General features: G+C 33.0%; 1 protein-coding gene across 1 annotated transcript in view; it reads right to left on the bottom strand.

Moving 5' to 3' along the window:
* Positions 1 to 16750, bottom strand: part of RIMS1 (regulating synaptic membrane exocytosis 1) — a 685283-nt gene that overhangs the window by 122468 nt on the left and 546065 nt on the right. The window contains exons 27-28 of the mRNA XM_007945190.1: positions 16029 to 16141; positions 9047 to 9213 (exon numbers count right to left, since the gene is read on the bottom strand). Of these exons, the coding sequence (XP_007943381.1) occupies positions 9047 to 9213; positions 16029 to 16141 (280 nt within the window). The remainder of the gene's footprint in view (positions 1 to 9046; positions 9214 to 16028; positions 16142 to 16750) is intronic.

Genomic DNA, 16750 nt, shown 5'->3' with positions numbered 1-16750 from the left:
GACTCATTGTGACCCCTCCTTGGGTTTCCGAGGCAGTATCACTACGGAAGTAGGATTGCCCAACCTTCCTTCCGAGGAGTGGCTGGTGGGTATTATTAACCTTAGATCTACTATTTAAAAAAATGTATATATGTATGAGACACAAAATCAGACATTAATATGATAGAAATAGATAGTATAATTTCAATAAGAGAGGAGGGGGAAATAAAAAAATTCAATTGAAAAACAATCAAAAAAGGGGAAATAATAGAATAGTAAGAAAAATTGTTGTTGTTGTTATGTGCCGTCAAGTCGGCCCCGACTCATAGCAACCCCTCCTTGGGTTTCCGAGGCAGTATCACGACGGAAGTAGGATTGCCCAACCTTCCTTCTGAGGAGTGGCTGGTGGGTTTGAACCGCCAGCCTTCTGGTTAGCAGTCAAGTGCCTTAGGCACTATGCTACCAGAGCTCCTATATAATAAGATAGTAAAAATAATTCCATATATATCAGAAACAACAATAAAATGAAATGGATTAGCTAGACAATTAAAAGATACAGATTATCAGGATGTATGAAAAACCTAAATCCAGCTATATGCTGCTTACAGTAAATTCAATCAACACATATGATCACAGAAAGGCTGAAAGTAAAAAGGACAGTGAACAGTTAAACTGAACACTAATCAAAAGAAAGTTGTGTTCCTATATAAAACAAAATAGACTTCAAAGCCAAAAATATTATTAGGGATAAACAGATTAACTACATAATGATAAAAGGATTACAATGCCATGAAGATCAAATTATTATAAACTTGTACCTGATCATAAAGGAAAAATGGGCAGAATATCAGTTGTAAAAAAATCCTCATTTTAGTGAGAGAGATTTTAACTGAGTATTTTGAGTAATTTTGAAATCAAGTAGGTAAAAAATGCATAAAGCAATAAAAGTTTCATATAATGAATATATAGAAAATGCTACACTTAATATTTAGAGAGATACATTCTTCTCAAGCAACCTGTAAATTTGCAAAATGACCATAAACTAGGTCATAAATCAAACTTCAAATAAACAGTATCAAACAAAATACATTCCTTGACCACAATGCAATTTAGTAATTATGTAAGTTAGAAAAAAATTAACAAAATGTATTTAAAAATATGCCATCCTTTTGTAAATTTCAAGGTAAACTTTAAATAATTAATGGGTCACAGAGAAAATAAAAATATGATGGAAATTTAAATATACTTACAATTACACAAAAATAAAATAAAATACTGCATACTATAAAATGGATAGGACACAAATAAAACAATATTTCAAGAAAAAAAGTTAGATTTAAATGATAATATTAGAAAATAATAGCAAAATCTAAATCTTACCCCTCTAAAAGAGCAACATACAGAAAATATAAAGAACAAAAATACCACTCATGATAGCATCAAAAATATGGTATGTATATGTAACAAGCTACATGTAACAATTACTTGCTGTTAATAGATGTGCATAAATGCACTTTATAAATAAAATTTTAAAACCTTATGAAGAGACATTAAAGAAAACCTAAATTAATGGAGAGATATATAATGTTGGAAGACTTAAATCTCCGAAGGATTCCAACTTCCCACAAATCAATTTAGATATTTGATAAAGTTCCAAACCAAAGATTTATTTTGTATGATTTAATGCACTTATTCTAAAATGAGTTATGTACGAACAAAGAATAAAATAGCCAAGACACTCTCGATAAGAAAGAACAATGAGATCAGGACATTTGCCCTACTAAAGCATTTTTTATGACTTATATTAATAAGCTGTATTAATTACAACAGTGTGGTACTGATACAGGAAGACATCAGACCTATGAAATCTAGGCCAGAAACAGACTTAGGATTTGTGAAGAGTTGACATATGACAAGGCTGGCATTGCAGATCAGTGAGGGACTGATTGGGAAAAAATGGTACTGGTGAAAACAGTTATCTATGTAAAATAATAAAATTAAATTCCCACCTCCATACAATATGTGGGAACTCTGGTAGTGTAGTGCATAAGGCACCTGACTGCTAACCAGAAGGCTAGTGGTTCAAACCCACCAGCCACTCCTCGGAAGGAAGATGGAGCAATCTACTTCCGTAGTGATACTGCCTCGGAAACCCAAGGAGGGGTCACTATGAGTTGGGTGTGACTCGACGGCACATAACAACAACAATCAATATGTAAAAAACTAACTGGAAATGCAATGAATACTTAAATATAAAAAAGTCTTACCCTAAAACATCTTAGGGATATGTGTGTGTATGTATAAAACATACAAAGTAAGATGTGGAAATCATAATACACAGATTCAAAATAGAGATTTATTTGAGAAAGTATGGTTCTGGAGGGTTCTTATGTAGGTAGGATTAGGTAGTAGTCAAAGTTATTCAGTTACATTGCTAACATTTTACTTGGAAGCTTAATAGGAAGCACCTAGGTGTTTATTATTATATATGCTTTTTGTGTATCTTAAATATTGCAGTATAAATTACAAAAGGAGTTTTGGTTACATCAGGAAAAAGGATTTGGAGCTGGTTGGTAAGCTCCTAGTTCTGACTCTACCACTTACTGGCTATGTGAATTCAATTGGTTGTATTACCTTTACCTTTATTTGTAAAATGAGATTAATAACGATTACACTACAGATCTATTATAGAAATTACGATGTTGTACGTAAACTACCTATCAGAGTATCTGGTACACATAAAATATAATAATAAATGTATTACATAGTTATGGCAAATACCACTAAAGTGACATATGAAATAGGTAAAATGTGGGAAGCATTAGTTCATTATGAGAGGATACTGTATGCATTCCAAATAATAGAATAATTGTGGCAGAAATATGAATATTTCCCCAAAGAAAGGATATTTCCCTTGTACTTAAAAGGTGTACAAACTACTTTTTATGCTGAAGATGTGCTGTTAGTAGAACATTAATTAATTTCTCATATCTTGTAAGGTAAGTAATTAAACATGGAAAATTACATTCTATAATTGTACTTAACAGAATGTTAAACCAAATTTATAATTTATTTTCTAACAATCAGATCAAATTAGAAAATTATAGCTACTGATAATATACACAATCAAGAGACAATTTAGATACCAGAAGTTTGGTAAAGTGTATTAAAAGCAAAGTTATTGATATTGTTTGCTTCTGAATACTCAAGGTTTTTATTTCACCTTGAATAAAAATTTTATACCATCTTCCTGACACCCTGACACATTTTTCTAATTTATAGGAAAAAAGATAGATGGAATAATTCAGTATTAAATACCTCATTAGAAACAACCTTACTTCATGTAGTTAAGGTAAACTAAAAGTTTAGTAGGGGAGTAAGAGCTCTATAAGAAGCCCTGGCGGCACAGTGGTTAAAGCGCTCAGCTGCCAACAAAAAGGTCAGCGATTTTCAGCTACTCTGGGAGAAAGATGAGGCAGTCTGCTTCTATAAAGATTTAAGCTTTGGAAACTATGTGGCAGCTCTACTTTGTCCTATAGAGTTGGCATCAACTTGATGGCAGTGGGTTTGGTTTGGGGTTTAAGATCTCTATGAATTGTTGTTGTTGTTGTTGTTATGTGTCGTAGAGTCGGACCCGACTCACAGTGACCCCTCCTTGGGTTTCCGAGGCAGTATCACTATGGAAGTAGATTGTCCCGTCTTCTCTATGAATGGTATCATATAAATATCTCCAGTAAATGGGCAGTTATTTTAACAGTGTCTACATATTCAATTATTTACAATACTTTCAAAACATCATGTTTTTTTTCTTTGCAGTATTTTGTGATTAAAAAACCAAACTCACTGCTGTCGAGTTGGATTCGACTCACAGCAACCCCTCCTTGGGTATCCGAGGCAGTATCACTATGGAAGTAGACTGCCCCATCTTCCTTCCGAGGAAGATGTGTTTTGTGACAGGTAGTAAAAAAGTCACATGAGTACCTGTTTGTTCCCCTGGCATAGCAGAAACTGTAAAATCTCAGGTTTTGGTAAATTAAAACAAAACAGAACAAAACAAACTAGAAAGTATAAGCATTCACAATGTCAGGCCATGATGATTAAATATTCCAGCTACTCCATTTCTGCTGAACAGATGTGTCAATATATCTTTTCTATTGAAAACGAATGAGCTAGACATTGAAGAAAAACAATATTTTTAAAAATGCAAAGGATGTGTTTAATAATGTGATTATGTGATAATCATTACCTGTGATTTCAATTGAATATGCTCTTTTACAAATACTTCAAATGTTAAAAAAATCTTGTTCAATTCCAACAGAAGAAATTAAACTATGGGAAATTATATTTTTACAAATAATAAAATGTCACAATCTACTTTTATAATTCCATGAACAGTGTTATGGTAGTTAAGATTGTGTGTCAACTTGGCTAGGCCTGGTTGAGTGGCTGAGGAGCTGGATGTAGTTATTCCCCATGGTAAGATTGGTAATTAACTTCATGGTGGAATGTATTGGAGCAGCTGAATAGCTTCTTAGAGATGTGATCTGCTTCCCATGTATAAGAAGCAGCTTTGTGAATGGTCTCTAGCTTATGGCATGCTTGAACCCTGCATGTAGCCATGTCGTTGTTTAGTAGCCTGCCATGCTCTGCCGATCTTGAGACTTTAAATGGACTTGAATTAATGGCCTGCCATGTGGTTTGGTAACATTGGGACTGTGCCATTTTATTTGTCAACGTTGGGCTTGTCAGCCTCAGCAGCCAGCAGCTGTCTGAGTGAAGAGATGTCTCTAGCTTCAGTGGGCCAGGTGCAAGAGCAGAGCTGAAGCCCAAGGTCGAAGAGCTTTCACCCAGCCCCTAGAGCCTGGCACTTTGAACTTGGACTTAAAGCCTCCAAACTGTAAGAGAATAAACTCCTGTTTGTTAAGGCCATCCCATTTGTGGTATTTCTGTTAGAGTGGTACTAGATAACCATAACAAGTGTATAGTTATTTTTTTTCCCAGATAGGTAGAAATAGTCTCTAAGATCTAATTACAAATGATTTCCCCAAATAACCATGTCTTGATAAACTATTCCTGGTTCCTATTAAATTTTGAAAACTTATTTATTATAATTATTTTCAGCTTATTATAAAATAAACATTTATTGATAAACTATTCCTGGTTCCTATTAAATTTTGAAAACCTATTTATTATAACTATTTTCAGCTTATTATAAAATAAACATTTATGTAATATGCTACTGATCTTTCCAAAACATAAGCTAAATGCATGTTAGCAAATCTATGATGAATTGTCAAAGGGCAAAGATGAAAACAAGGCATGCTGCAGCTGTTCTAAAATGTACCATAGCTGCCTCACTTCAAACTGGCAGTTTTAAATGGTTTGCAAGGCTGAACCTACTCAGGAAAGCCACTCGCCTGTCCCCAGAACTCAGAACTAGGCCTTGGTAAGATTGCTGAGTTTCTTACCATCATAGGTCAAGTATTTTGACTGTTAAGAATTTGGCATGGTATTGTGAAGTTAGTCATATAGCAAAATGATTCAGTCATGTTACATTAACAATTTTTAAAGACTTCCTTCCACTTTTTTACAGCTTTAATCTAGTCACAGGAAAAATAGTGACAATGACAAATCAACCCTGGGCTATGAAAGGAGACACCAGAAGAACAGTAAAATATTCTTTTTATTAGATCTTCAATATTCTGCATCTTTCACTATGCTGGATTCAACCTCTCCCCTGTCCTTTAATTTCTATGATATTTTCCTCTTTCCTTCTTAGTAGGCTTTGGTTTTTCAAAAGTTACAACCCATAGCCATGTAAAATTAAGTGAGGATAGCTAAAAAAGAAAGACAGAGCAAGCCAAAGAAAGGGAAGGAAAGGAAGGGAAGGGAAGGGAAGAGAAAGGAAGAAAAGAGGAAGGGAAAAAAGGAAGAACTCACTCCTGTTCACTCTTGATGTCAGTAAGTATAAAATTAGCATATAAAATGGAAGGTTCAATTGTTTATTCTGAACTACTAATTTAGCAAATGATTTTGCACTTAAGAACTTATCATATGCTATCACAAAAATCCAAACATTATTTTTTAATGTTGTCCTGTATTCCCTTACTAAATTGAAGAACTATTGTGAAACAAGGGGTACTTGAAATTGTTTTCTGCAACATTTTTCAAACATAATTGTGATATCAAGATTCATTTTCCAGAATTATTAATCTATGTGCTACCTTCTATGAAAATTTAAAACACTAAATAATTTAACCCATACTGTTTTGAAATCCTCAAAAAAATATAATTACATTTCCTTTAGTATTTCCACTATTGGCCTATTGACATTGAATATCAAATTTTATTAAATTTATAGCTGCAAGGTTAACTGCTTGTCTACATAACATCTCTTCAAAAGAAACTTTCATATCTTTCAAATTATAAATGAAGCAAGGATAATTGCTTTTGAAAATATTCTTTGAGAGCGTAATGATAAAAGAGACTAAAAATCCTCCATATCAAATATGCTCCTCAAATTTATCAAAATCCATTTACCTATAGAAAGCCACAGGAACTCTGGTGGTACAGTGGTTAAGTGCTTGGCTGCTAACTGAAAGGCTGGTGGTTTGAACCCACCAGCTGCTCAGTGAGACAAAGATGTAGCAGTCTACTTCCATAAACATTTACAGCCTTGAAGACCCTCTGCGGCAGTTGTACTCTGTCTTATAGGGCTGCTATAAATAAGAATCAACTCAACTGCTATGGGTTTTATAGCAATCCAACTGTGATAGAGCCAGGAGAACATGTTATAAACTTAAATGCTGTTGGAAAATTGCTGGGTTTGGCAAAGCTTCTAAAATTTCCTAAGATCTGAGAGTAATTATAGGAATATGCTAGCATTTGCTTCTAAAGCTTGATTTTGTATAAAACATCTGAAATTTTTCTGCCTGGAAATGAATCAATAAACAATAAAGACAGGAAAGAAAAAAAAAAAAAAGAGTTCAGAGCTATACCATGGAGATTCTGCTCCTTTTTGGGATGAGCACTTTTTAGATGAAAAATTAAGCAGGGAAGTCAGGAATCCAACACATTTTTTTTCAGGCGTCTAGTATGTATTTATTTTTTATTATCAATTATGCCACTTCTACTAATATATACTTTGCATATTTTGTACTTGGACAGGAAAGCATCCTTTGAACAATATTTCAACTAAAACTAAATTCAAATTTTAAGGCAAATGCAGAGCACATCTGAAAAACAAGCTAGCTTCATCTTCCTCAGTATTTATTATTTTGAAGTATTTGACAGCAATTTTACATTGTGATAATTATCCTAGCACTTACTTTTAATCCATGATAACAATTTGAGAATAATTTAAAATCATTCTATCTGCAAAATGTTATTTACCCTTATATGAATATTATAGTTTATTTTCTTTTTCAATTATAGCTCCTCTGTGTAATTAAACTTTGAAAACATGAGACGTGTTTTAGATTATTTTGAATGAACTTTCAGTTAATCCATAAGAAAAATAGTTCAGCTACTTCAAGCCAGGCAGCCTGCCATGGATGAATGCATCTAGAGGAAAGGATACACTTTTTAAATTCACACAGATGTGCTATGTGGTTTAGCTAGCAGCAGCTCTGATAAGACACTTGTTGTGTAATTACCTCAAATACACAAAAAAAATCAAGATATGGCCCAAGAATCCCTAACATCCTTTTGAAAATGATCATTTTGAGAGTGATCATCCAAATGTGCTTACATTTTTCAACCTACATACACCTTATATTTACTTTCATTTGTCCCCAGTAGACTTTTTAAAGCTATTTTATTGCCTTTTATCTTTTAGGTAAAAGGCTTATCATCTAAAACTGATTTTCCTGACATGCACTCAAGAACTCAGCAAAATAGTAACAGGTGTCTCTATGAAAAAAGCATTCTAGAACCAATTATCCTTGCTATATACTGGATAAAAGAAAGTTAAACAGATTGTTTCAATAAAGAACTTCTCCAAATCTGAAATACACTAATGGGGACTGTGAATCCTTAATAGGATGGATTGGAAAATGGAGCAACCAGGGCTTGGAAACACCAGTCTATAAATGATACAGAAGGCTATGCAGTAAACTGTTCATTTCATATGTTACTTATCTAGACATTTTCTCAGTTCATAACGTACTGGGATAGAAGAAATCAAACCATGCATGACATTTTCAGTGCCTAAACACTATTATTTTATATAATAAGATCATGTCACATATTCTGTCTCTATTGTACTTCCTGAGAATACTGGTTACTTTGTTGACTTTTAAGGCATTAAACATGTCCTTAGTGAAGGCTATGATGTCTTCTGTGGTAGTTAAGGTTGTGTGTCAACTTGGCTGAGCCATGGTTTTGAGTGGCTAGGCAGCTGGATGTAGTGATTCCTCATGATGGGATTGTAATCAGCTCCATGGTAGAATCTGCTGTGAGCAGTTAAGTAGTTGCCTTTGGCGTGTGGCCTGCTTCCAGTATATAAGGGAAAGGTCTTTAGTTTTTGGCACATCTGGACCCTACACTAAAGGATGTTCTATGGATTAAATATTACTATAAGTAACTCAGCAATCTCTAAAATTATGAATATGGTTATATACTATATCTGATGTTGTTGTTGTTGTTGTTATTTGCCATCGAGTCGGCCCCGACTCATAGTCCCATTAAAACCCATTGTCATGGAGTCAGTTCTGACTCATAGCAAACCTATAAGGCAAGAGTAGAACTAGGGTTTCTAAAGCTGTAATCTTTGTAAAAGCAGACTGCCTCATCTTTCTCCCACAGAGCAGCCTGTGGGCTCAAACTACAGACCTTTTGGTTGGCAGCCTAGTGGTTAACCATTGCTCTGCTATCTGACAGTAGCAGTTACTGGTAATACTACATAATAGTTAATAGATGCTTAGCCTACTCCAGTTACAGTTATTTTAATGAAATGTTTCTGCTACTTGACCTAAACTGTGTTCTAGAAAGAACACTTAGGAAGCTAGGTGCCCTTTTATATACCAAGGGTAATGATCCAGTTTGTATAAACAGTATTGCAACTCACCTGATTCTACCCCTGGGGCGCTCAGATTGCTCTGACATAAAGCTTGTGCTGCTGAGGCGTGAGGCACTGCTGGTTCGTGAAATGGCGGACACATCACTGACATCACTATCTGATGATTTGGCAGAGACGTTATCACAGCTTCTGTACTGATCTTTATGTATGTTATACTAAAGATTAAAAACAAGAAAGTGTGAGCTCCATCATCAGTTCGTGGAAAAAAAGAGACATGCATGGTGAAGTTAACAACTACTTCATCTACACCAAACAGAAGTGTACCTTTATAAAAGGAGGTGTGGAATATAAAATAATCCATAAATGACACACTATTTAGCCTTTCTAAGCACTAACATATTACATATTATCAGTACAAGAATCTTACATCTTTTGAATGGTAAGACATTGCTTATGAAGGCTGAATTATAAATTAAATGTAAAATTTTTGGGTAGAGAATAAATTAATTTAAATGTTGACACATACATAACATCTCAAAATTGCATTATTCATTTATTTGCTAGTGAATTGTTTTTTCTTTCCTTACTTTTCATTATTTCCTATTTTATTCACCTACTCTACCCATGGTATAGACTGCTTCCATTTGTCTATACTTCTTGATTCTTTCTAAAACTAAGATTAGCAATATTATCTATTCTAGGATATCACACTTTCAAATTGCTTAAAAAAAAAAAATCTTTCCTCACAATAAGCGGGATACCAAAGCCAAGGGACTATGCCAAAGGCAACAGAGTTTAAGACTGGGTTTTCCTTTCTATTATGATTTCATTAAATGATTTCAAATGTAAACTATAAACTCAGTGTCAAAAGGAAAAACAAAAGGGGAATTTCTCTTGAAGTTTCAGTATACACTATATCATATATTTAAGTGCATTTTTAAATATATCTTTGGCATTCATTCCTAAGATTTTAGGAATCATCAGGTAAAAGATGGCATTCAAAGCAGTAAGTCTGTTATTGTTTCTACTTCATCTAATTACAGTAGATTAGGCAGTGAGTAGCTTTCTATATAATTATGTGATTATTTTTATGTGTTATAATTATGATAATATAATAATAAATAGTAAGTTTATATAATTACATATAATTTAAAAATACCTGAGTGATTATCTTATTTCAGTTACCAGAAGGTAATATAACTTTTTAAATAACATAAAAGAATATATAACTAAACAGTTGAGTATTTAAGTTTCCTACCAAGTAATTTAATTTTAAATGTATGGGTAGGCAGTGAAAATAAAAAAAAAAATATTTGTCAAACTTATAGAAAAGTCACCTATATCAGAGGAGTTTGAATGAATTGGATGGAACTCTTCCTAAAAATTTGTGTAATAATCTTGCTGAAGTATTTTAAATAAATTGATGTTACAACCTGAATCTACATGGACAGATAAAAGTATTTTGTTGTTGTTGTTGTTATGTGCCGCCGAGTCAAACCCAACTCATAGATAGAAGTATAAGACAATAATATTTTGAAAGTAATCTTGGAGAAGGGATTCACATTTTATTTAGTAATCTATCTTATAAAAAGGCTGGTGGTTCAAACCCACCAGCCACTCCTCTGAAGGAAGACTGGGCAATCTACTTCCATAGAGATACCACCTTGGAAACCCAAGGAGGGGTCGCTATGAGTTGGAATCAACTCGACAGCAGTGAGTTTGGGTTTTTTTTTTTTTTTTTTTATGGTGTATCTTATCAAAGAGTTTAGGCTTAACTATTTAAATGTAAGCTTTAATTCTTCGCTCCCTGAATTTCACATCAGGCATCACAAATCCCAACTGATAGAATATCTGTCTTACCAATTTTTTTTTTCTTTTTACAATTGTGTTATTTGCCTTGAAAGTCAAAAGGAATTTATATGTTAATATGTCCAGAGCTACTTATATAACTTCATTTTTGATCTAAAATTAATATGATTTAAGATAATGTATTCAAAGCAATGTGATAACGTGCTTCACTGGCAAATTCTGCCATATCTAATACCATGATCCTGACTGACATGATTCATTTCAATCAGAACTGTTATTTACTTACAGAGTGCAGGTTGTAAAAACTGAATATGCTTGTAGAGTATAACCTGAATTTAACACTATTGCTGAAGTATGGATAGAATTCCCATACAGCTAGTTTTCAAAACTATTGTGTTAAAAGAGATGTACCATGTAATTATGTATAATGTTTCCAAATGTGTTGAAATGATAGCTTGAAATGACAAAACATGAAAGAATTTAGATCTAATTCCACAGGAACGTATGTAACTGTAGGATATTTCTTGATACTAGGTTAACATCCAGCACAAATGCTCCTCTTATTTGGTAACGCCAATAATAAGCATGCAGACTACAGAGGTCTGTGCATGTACATGGAAATATTTCTCCAACTAAAGAAACCTTCCTTTTCTATCAGCCATCTCTTTCTGAACCTTTTTTCAATGACCAGTTTAGGCCAGTTGCCATGGAGTTGATTCTTACTCATGGCCTTCGATATTCCAGTAAAAAGAAAAACAAGAGATTTTAAAGATTCTATGTCACATTATTTTCTTTTTTTCTATACTGAGGTCAAAAACAACTCATCATTCTGACATGAGAGCACATTTTTCTTCACATTGGTTATTTGAAGGAAAATGAAATATTTTCACTTTTACTTTTTACTAATACATTTAAATTTTTCAAAATCTGGTGAAAACTGAATCACTTTCTTTTTCATTAAACATGACTTATTAATTTTCCAATATATCAATTATATATTTCAGTGCAAAATATATTATATTTTTAGGAACGTATTAAGCTCAAGAGGAATTTATACTGATCATTACAGCAGGGAAATAAGTCATTGTTGTGAGGGGGCATGCTAATTATTTGTTGTTGTTGTTGTAGTTTGCCATCGAGTCTGACCCGACTCATATAGGACTGTTATTTTTAGAAGTCAGTAATAATAAACATCCTGAAGCTAGCAAGAAATCCACCACACATCAATCTTGGTGTGCTCGTCGGTTACAGAAACATAAATACTCTTCTAAATGTGAGGGCCTAAATGAAAATTCAACTCTAATATTAATGTCATTCCATCATATAGGCATGCAACTATGCATAACATCAATGGAAAAAAAAAAAGCATGGGAAGACCTTTTAAGGATACCACAGAAATTCTGTGCCTTTTCAAAAGCAAAGTTAATGCTAATTCTTTACTCAGGACAGATGTTAGGATTACTTGACCTTCTTAAAAGAAGTTAACAGGCTTCAAAAAGCATCTAAGGAATTACACTACCCTCATTGGATAATTCTCTGCTCTGAAGAAAGTCTAGTTTTATTGCTGTGGTTATTAGTTTTTTAAGGGTGATTGACTAATTTTTAATTTAGAAGAATTCTCAACTACAGTGTATTGTTTCATCCAAAATTTCAAATGGATTAAGACACTAAAAAGACAATAAGGTATCATAGTCCAAAATTTAATCTACTTTAAATCTACAACACACTCGTTTCTCAATTACAGCAATATAAACACATCTTTGTAAACTATAAAACTCTTGTTAGAAAAGGATGAAAAACTGAAAAAAAAAATTATGTATATGGGACATATTTGAATGAACTAAAAAGGCCAGTAGTAGTAGTAGCCTTTGCATTAATTCTAACTCATGTCAACCCCATGTATGCAGAGTAGAACTGTTCCATAGGGTTTTCAAGGCTATGATCTTTTGGAAGCAGACTGCCAGGTCTGAATTCTGAGGTGCTCCTGGGTGGGTTTGAACCACCAACCTTTTGGTTACTAATTAAGCACTTAACCATTTGCACCATTCAGGGGTACTATAATTATTAAAAATTTCTATTGTAAGCATTAGAACATAAAATGTATATTTAAAATGTACAGTATTTTTTGCTTGACATATAAAAAATAAGCTAATCATGTTATTAAAAAAAAAAAACAAACTTAGAATAATTGATTTTATTTTTTGTTGAGAATATACACCCACTCCACTACCAAAGAGTTGGTTAAGACTCAGTGACTCTACAAAACAGAGTAGAACTGCCCCATAGGATTTTCAAGGCTGTAAATCTTTATGGAAATAGATTGCCTTATCTTCCTCCTGTGCAGTGGCTCATGGGTTTTAACTGCCAACCTTTTGCTTAGCAGCCAAATACCTTAACCACTGCACTGCCAGAACTCCTTGAGTATATGCAACAGAACATAAAGCAATTCAACAGTTTCTATATGAACAATCAGTGACAGTGATTAATTTCATTCCTTGAGTTGTACAACCCTTTGTACCCTTCTTTTCTGAGTTGTTTCCCCCCATTACTATAAACTCATTGCTCCTTAAGTTTCCTATATAATCTTCCCAGCTACTGTTGTCAATTTGATCTTATAGTTTGATCTTAAAAGAGTATGATGCTCAAGGCAGACGTGCTTTACTAGTTAAGTTAAATTATTTGGTTTTGAGAAGACTTCAGGGTCTTCTATTTTTGGTCTAAGATACTAAAGCAGGAGAGTCTGGAATAGGAAGAGGAAATGGAATGTGTGGCTAATTGCCTCCATAAATGACCTGCCTCCTTTGCCATGAGACCAGAACTTGATAGTGCCCAGCTACCATTAGTAAACATTATGATCAAAGATTCTATAGAAAAATGTTGATCATGAGGGAAAAAACAAACAACAGAATTTCAAATAATCATGGACTCCATACTTTCTGGAGCCACAGGGACTGGATGAAACCCCCAAATTATTGTTCTGTGGTAATTTTTAAACCTTAAACCAAAAATATCCCATGAAGTCTTCATATATGTGATTTTAACATAATTTCCCTTATGTTTTTACAGTTACCATATCTTTGATCTGCTATTTTATTGATATTATAACTTATAATTTTATTTCATATAACAGCATTAATTTATTCAGTAAGAGCAATAGTAATATATTTGAAAATAACAGGTTTTTAAATGACTGTTTAAATATCCTGACAGAGAAAGAGGAAACAGGTACACATAAGCAAGGAAAGATAGAACATGCTAATTTATTTGTATGAAAATTAAAATCTATATGAGAACTTTTGAACCAGCTAGAATAATACGTTCACTTCACTATTATAAGAAGTAATATAAGAACAAGTACAACCGATACAGCAAATCAGGAGTTGTAGGCCTCATCACTCCACAAAGATGCCTTACTACTTTTGGTAAATCATCTCCCTTCCTTTGAGCCTCACTTGTCATATTATGCTACATAAGGAATTTGGAGTAGATAATTATTTCAACTTCTAAATTTCTATGTGCAGTTAAGCATTTATGTATATTTGGAATCTTCCAAAAAAGATAATCTTACTTTTGATTGATCATGGATATTGGTCCCAAGTAGTGGTTTACATGTCTAGAGCACATCATCTTGTTAACATTTTTTCCCATTGACTGATTGATCAGACCCAGTTCAGAATGATCCAGAAGGCTTTTAACATTTTACTCCAGTTCTTTACTTACTTCTTTCTAGCTTCCTTTACCACCCTGTCATCTCTCCCCCTGATGATCTATTTGACTTCATCCTATGATAAAATGCTAAGAAATCTATGACTTATTTCTAGCTTTAATGAAGCATTCCCAGTTTACAGAACCTTTCCAAATAACTGCATCAGATTGTTAATATCACACAAAAAATTAAATTACCCTGCCTTTTTTATCCTAAATTTGTAGTAAAAGAAAACAAAAATGATGATGATATTCATACAGACAAATAAGCAGATGAAGTGATAATACCAAGAAGAGTAAGCTGCAGAGAAGATAAACAGAGCAGGAATCAGCAACTGTAAGGAATATCCAGACATTTTGCTTACTGATCTTTTTTTTTTTTTTTTTTCCTTTATGATTTTAGTTTAAAAAATATTTTTTCAGACTCAGGGAGTTGGGCTTCACTGAATGACAGCTGCCATTGTCATTGTCTAAGCTGGAAATCCTTTCACATCTGACCTGAGACGTAAAGTGATAGACTGTGTCCAAACTATATATGACTCTATGGTAGCCTAGTGGTAAGTTTATAATACTTTGTAACTATCTCTACATTTTGTATTAGTCTCTGAATATCTGGTTATATAATGAAGTATTTCCAAAAATAAGTAGGTTTTTCTAGGTCAATATGTTATACCAACAATCTTGATTTAGTGTTGTATTTATTTAATTTTCAATATTTAATGGGTCATTACTTACAAAAGGGCTTCTTGACATCAAATTATAACAAAGGTTGACCTATAACTTCTGCTACCATTTTTGTAGTATTATAAAAATATTTTTTACATAAGCCAGATAATATATGCAAAAGTACTTGAGTAACATTTTATGTATACTTTAATTACAATTATTAGATATTAGTTGGTAGTTTATAAATTCCATAGTGTTTCCTAAGAAAATAACATTGAAATGCAAATTAAATGCTTATCAGCACTTGAGACTATGTGAATTTCAGTTTCGAAAAGTCTGAAATAGTTCCTTATTTTATTAAACACAAATCACTAAAAAAACTCACATCACATGAGTTTGTGACAAACAAATCTCAATGGTGACTGACTGTCAACCTGTAACATATCTATGATTTAAGACTATAAAATATGTCTTAATATTTAAATACAACATTAAACTAGATTCAAGCAATAAAATGGTTTGATATATATATATATATTTATATATACATACTGAATTATATATAAATTAGACTAGTGACAATTGATCAGTAAGTGACTTTAATATCAAGTATTATAAATTTTCTTTTTACAAAAAATATTAAATACAAATGAATGAATACTAATTTAACAGAATTATATTTTGTAAAATACATCAAGAGTAGAGAAATTTTTAGACTTTAGTGGAAATTATGATGCAGGACTGTCATTTGATTGATAATTTAGAGAATTCAGTGATAGCTAGTCCTGCCTGGTACAAACACTGTACATTTCTAGGAGGGAAACTATTGGTTGGATACTACTAGTTTTACCTTGGAATACTGCTCGCGATCAAGTTCTTGACTAGAACCAGACCCTGTTGTCTGCTTAAAGCGATGCACTTTCATTTTCATTTGTCTTGTTCGCTCCTCCACTACTAAGCTTGCTGTAAAAACACACAATGGAAGCCTATTAAAACACATGAAGCACCTCTCAGGAATTGAATGGTTTAAGATTTCAATGCCTTTGATATGGCTTCAATTGAATGAAATTTAAAAATAACACATGATTAATAAACTAAACAAAAAGCAGAATATACAATACTAGCAACTGTTAATCTAAAGATGAGCATGATTCATATTACACAAAATGGGGAACACAAATGTTAGTAACAAAAAATAAGTATCCTATTTCTTCATCTGTTATGAAGTATTTTCAATTCCCTTCAGAAATTATGTGAAACCAAGTTTAACTGTGAAAATATGTTTTCGTTTAATCAACTGGCTGGTGCATGTACATATATAGAGAAAACAAATATACACACTTAACATACCACACATATATGCACATGCTTACATGAATGCACATGCCCACTTTACATCCTCAGCTAACAGTAGAACCAAAACCAAACTCACTGCAGTTGAGCCAATTTGACTCATAGTGACACCTCCTTGGGTTTCCGAGGCAGTATCTCTACAGAAGTAGATTGCCCAATCTTCCTTCTGGTGAGGGGCAGGTGGGTTTGAACCACCAGCCTTCTGGTTAGCAATCAAAT

This window comes from Orycteropus afer, unplaced genomic scaffold, assembly GCF_000298275.1.
Source record: "Orycteropus afer afer isolate SDZICR_OR568_19922 unplaced genomic scaffold, OryAfe1.0 scaffold00133, whole genome shotgun sequence".
Lineage (NCBI taxonomy): Eukaryota > Metazoa > Chordata > Mammalia > Tubulidentata > Orycteropodidae > Orycteropus > Orycteropus afer.
The sequence above is the reverse complement of the archived record's forward strand: the minus strand, read 5'-3'. Positions and strand labels throughout refer to the sequence as shown.